General features: G+C 48.8%; 1 protein-coding gene across 1 annotated transcript in view; it reads right to left on the bottom strand.

Moving 5' to 3' along the window:
- The window catches only part of LOC112237309 (prospero homeobox protein 1-like), a 75,422-nt gene that overhangs the window by 47,312 nt on the left and 23,110 nt on the right, over window positions 1–5,000 (bottom strand). Inside the window, exons 4-5 of the mRNA XM_042330271.1 lie at window positions 4,454–4,571; window positions 3,274–4,322 (exon numbers count right to left, since the gene is read on the bottom strand). Coding sequence (XP_042186205.1) covers window positions 3,274–4,322; window positions 4,454–4,571 — 1,167 coding nt within the window. The remainder of the gene's footprint in view (window positions 1–3,273; window positions 4,323–4,453; window positions 4,572–5,000) is intronic.

Genomic DNA, 5,000 nt, shown 5'->3' with positions numbered 1-5,000 from the left:
AGAGATAGTGCTATTCAGTACGTTTCATCTCCTCAGTAGCTGGAGAGATAGTGCTATTCAGTACGTTTCATCTCCTCAGTAGCTGGAGAGATAGTGCTATTCAGTACGTTTCATCTCCTCAGTAGCTGGAGAGATAGTGCTATTCAGTACGTTTCACGTTTCATCTCCTCAGTAGCTGGAGAGATAGTGCTATTCAGTACGTTTCATCTCCTCAGTAGCTGGAGATAGTGCTATTCAGTACGTTTCATCTCCTCAGTAGCTGGAGAGATAGTGCTATTCAGTACGTTTCATCTCCTCAGTAGCTGGAGAGATAGTGCTATTCAGTACGTTTCATCTCCTCAGTAGCTGGAGAGATAGTGCTATTCAGTACGTTTCATCTCCTCAGTAGCTGGAGAGATAGTGCTACGTTTCATCTCCTCAGTAGCTGGAGAGATAGTGCTATTCAGTACGTTTCATCTCCTCAGTAGCTGGAGAGATAGTGCTATTCAGTACGTTTCATCTCCTCAGTAGCTGGAGAGATAGTGCTATTCAGTACGTTTCATCTCCTCAGTAGCTGGAGAGATAGTGCTATTCAGTACGTTTCATCTCCTCAGTAGCTGGAGAGATAGTGCTATTCAGTACGTTTCATCTCCTCAGTAGCTGGAGAGATAGTGCTATTCAGTACGTTTCATCTCCTCAGTAGCTGGAGAGATAGTGCTATTCAGTACGTTTCATCTCCTCAGTAGCTGGAGAGATAGTGCTATTCAGTACGTTTCATCTCCTCAGTAGCTGGAGAGATAGTGCTATTCAGTCAGTAGCGTTTCATCTCCTCAGTAGCTGGAGAGATAGTGCTATTCAGTACGTTTCATCTCCTCAGTAGCTGGAGAGATAGTGCTATTCAGTACGTTTCATCTCCTCAGTAGCTGGAGAGATAGTGCTATTCAGTACGTTTCATCTCCTCAGTAGCTGGAGAGATAGTGCTATTCAGTACGTTTCATCTCCTCAGTAGCTGGAGAGATAGTAGCTATTCAGTACGTTTCATCTCCTCAGTAGCTGGAGAGATAGTGCTATTCTTGGGTTCTATGTCTTGTTGTCGTTTCACGTTGTTCTAGCTGTGTGTGTGTGTGTGTGTGTGTGTGTGTGTGTGTGTGTGTGTGTGTGTGTGTGTGTGTGTGTGTGTGTGTGTGTGTGTGTGTGCGTGTGTGTGTGTGTGTGTGTCATGTGTGTGAGCAGAACAGACAGTGCTGAACCAGAGGAGCCTCTCAATATGAAAGATAAACAACTCCCTGTTCACACCTGTTCACACCTGCCTGCCACCAAAGTGAGAGAGTGTGTGTGTGTGGGGGTTTTCAATGTAAAAGGCAGAAGACAACATACAAAACTGCCAGGCAACAGTTATCTGTGCTTAAAGTGATGTGTCACACACACACACATACACACACACACTTTTCAATCCCCCCATCCCACACACCAGGAAACTGAATACCTGAGAAGCTAACTTCCTCTTACAGAACTCTATATCCCCGGTTCAGAACCCTTCTCCTCTACATCCCCGGTTCAGAACCCTTCTCCTCTACATCCCCGATTCAGAACCCTTCTCCTCTATATCCCCGGCTCAGAACCCTTCTCCTCTATATCCCCGGTTCAGAACCCTTCTCCTCCATATCCCCGGTTCAGAACCCTTCTCCTCTATATCCCCGGTTCAGAACCCTTCTCCTCTACATCCCCGGTTCAGAACCCTTCTCCTCTACATCCCCGATTCAGAACCCTTCTCCTCTATATCCCCGGCTCAGAACCCTTCTCCTCTATATCCCCGGTTCAGAACCCTTCTCCTCCATATCCCCGGTTCAGAACCCTTCTCCTCTATATCCCCGGTTCAGAACCCTTCTCCTCTATATCCCCGGTTCAGAACCCTTCTCCTCTATATCCCCGGTTCAGAACCCTTCTCCTCTATATCCCCGGTTCAGAACCCTTCTCCTCTATATCCCCGGCTCAGAACCCTTCTCCTCTACATCCCCGGTTCAGAACCCTTCTCCTCTACATCCCCAGTTCAGAACCCTTCTCCTGTACATCCCCGGTTCAGAACCCTTCTCCTCTACATCCCCGGTTCAGAACCCTTCTCCTCTACATCCCCGGTTCAGAACCCTTCTCCTCTACATCCCCGGTTCAGAACCCTTCTCCTCTATATCCCCGGTTCAGAACCCTTCTCCTCTACATCCCCGGTTCAGAACCCTTCTCTCCTATATCCCCGGTTCAGAACCCTTCTCCTCTATATCCCCGGTTCAGAACCCTTCTCCTCTATATCCCCGGTTCAGAACCCTTCTCCTCTACATCCCCGGTTCAGAACCCTTCTCCTCTACATCCCCGGTTCAGAACCCTTCTCTCACACCACTCATCATCGTTTCTCTTCCTGACTTTGAAATAGAATTAGCTTTTGAGCGTTATGTCTTTTATGAAGACACACACACACACACACACACACACACACACACACACACACACACACACACACACACACACACACACACACACACACACACACACACACACACACACACACACACACACACACACACACACACACACACACACACACACACACACACACACACACACACTGTGTGAAGTCTGATTTGCTTTGAGCGTTTATGTACAAAGTCTCACAGCGCCGACCTTCTGAGAGACACTGAGACAGTGACAACTGAAAAGATAGGAGGTGTGCGTGTGCGTGTGTGTGTGTGTGTGTGTGTGTGTGTGTGTGTGTGCGTGCGTGTGTGTGTGTGTGTGTGTGTGTGTGTGTGTGTGCGTGTGTGTGTGTGTGTGTGTCGTGCCCTCTCAGCACCTCAGAGCACTAGTCCCCGCTGTTCTCACTTGAAAGCCTGGAGACCAGCGTGCAATCTTCCCCTTGCAAGACCCTCGCGCCCCTTTTTATCCCCCCGTCGGGAGAACACAGGGGTTAGAGCAGGAACCAATTAATGGAGATTAATTAAATTAAGAACTATTACAGCCACTGCTGAGACCAACAACATGTTGAGGTTTTACCAATTTCACTTCATATTCTGAAGTTAAGAGTTAAGGTTTTGGGATAGGGGTTAAAAACATGACGTTTAAATGAGTGTCAGCCACGGTTGCCCCTAGTGGCCGGTTTTGAAGATATTTCCCGACATCCTCAGGACATGGAAAGATGTCAATTTTCAAAGTCAACCTTGAGCGATCTAACTGGCTAAAGTTGTCTCAATCTGTCGTCCACTGAGAGACACACACACACACCTGGAGTTCAGTAGGAAAGGATACGGTACTTCCTGAATAAGGCGATATGTCAGCCATGTCCTGGAGCTCTCCACACTCTGACTTGATGAGCGACAGCCCCTCGCTCCCTCCTCCATGTTGGGGTGGAGTGCTCTGCCTGTGGTGGTGGTGGTGGGAGACAAAATGGATGCCCCCGCCCGACCCCATCTTGGTTCGCAGCCCCACAGTTTCCCTGGAGAGGTCCATGGACTCAGGGGGGGAGCGCTGGTCTTTGGGGAAACTCTGGAAGGGGTATCCCATGAGAGGGAGGGAGAAGGGGTGCCGGAAGGAGGGAGGGGAGAAACCCAGAGAGGCAGAGAGGGGGGAGGGATGGAGGGAGGGGTGGTGGGGGTAAGGAGGAGGGAGAGAGGGGTTCCGGTGTTGTGGGTTGGCATTGGTCTTCCTGACCACTAGAGGTAGTGCTTCTGTCTGGTCGCTGGCTGTAGGGACGCTGAGACCCACGAACGAGTCCAGCGGGCTAGGGATGATGACATCACCAAAGCATGGCAGCCTCTGGTTGGCTGAGTGGAAGATGGGGCTTTGAGAGTCCGTGGTGAGGGAGGGGGGGAAGGGAGGGAAGGAGGCCTGTGAGGCAGTGTTGGTGGCAGAGGGGGTGTTTTGGGAGCCACGGTGATGAGGATGATGTTGAAGGTGATGATGGTTGGGGGGTTTGTGGTTGAACCCGTTAACCACGGTGTCCACCACCTGCGACATGGCAGAGTTCAGCTCCTGTTTCAGAGTCTCGGCTAGCTGCCTCCCCTCTGCTCGCATCGTCCCCCCTCCAACCCCTCTCTCCCCTCGGCCCCAATCACTCTCCTCCCTCCCCTCCCTCTCTCCCTCCTCTCTCTCGTCCTCCTCCCTCTCCCCATCCAAAAGGGCCTGTTCTCGGAGCAGGGCTCTGGCTCGCTCCAGAAACAGACCTGGGTCGTCAAGCAACTCTGACAAGTCGCCGTGGATACGATTGGCACGGTTATGGTTGCCGTGGTGGTCCCTGTGTCTGTCCTCCAAACCATCGGAGCGGACACTGTCCTCCGACTGGTTCCCGTCTTCCTCCCCTCCTCTTCCTCCTCTCTCCTTCTCTCTCTCGTTCTCTCTGTCCTCCTCCTCCTCCCCTCCTCCTCTTCTCCCCAACTCTCTCTCGTTCTCTCTGTTCTCCTCCTCCTCCCCTCCTCCTCCTCTCCCCAACTCTCTCTCGTTCTCTCTGTCCTCCTCCTCCTCCCCCCTCCTCCTCCTCTTTCCTCCTCCTCCTCAGTCTCAATGTCATAGATCTGATAGAACTTCTCCTGCAGCTGACGAAGTTGTTTCTGTAGAAACAATACAAATTTTTTGAAATATATATCAATCAATCAATCAAAAAATATGAATGAATTAATTAATTAATTGCTAACAACTTCTGCAGCTGACACACAAAATGATCACCTATATAAATACAGGGGAATATGAATACATAAATATACATGAATAATACTATATATAAAGACATATATAATACATCAATCAATTAATAAATAACCTGCACTACATACATGAAGTAATAAAGTAATCAATTAATAAATAACCTGCACTACATACATGAAGTAATGAAGTAATCAATTAATAAATAACCTGCACTACATACATGAAGTAATAAAGTAATCAATTAATAAATAACCTGCACTACATACATGAAGTAATAAAGTAATCAATTAATAAATAACCTGCACTACATACATGAAGTAATAAAGTAATCAATT

Source organism: Oncorhynchus tshawytscha, linkage group LG11 (assembly GCF_018296145.1).
Source record: "Oncorhynchus tshawytscha isolate Ot180627B linkage group LG11, Otsh_v2.0, whole genome shotgun sequence".
In the NCBI taxonomy this organism is placed as follows: Eukaryota; Metazoa; Chordata; class Actinopteri; order Salmoniformes; family Salmonidae; genus Oncorhynchus; species Oncorhynchus tshawytscha.
This window is presented reverse-complemented; position numbering and strand designations above follow the sequence as displayed.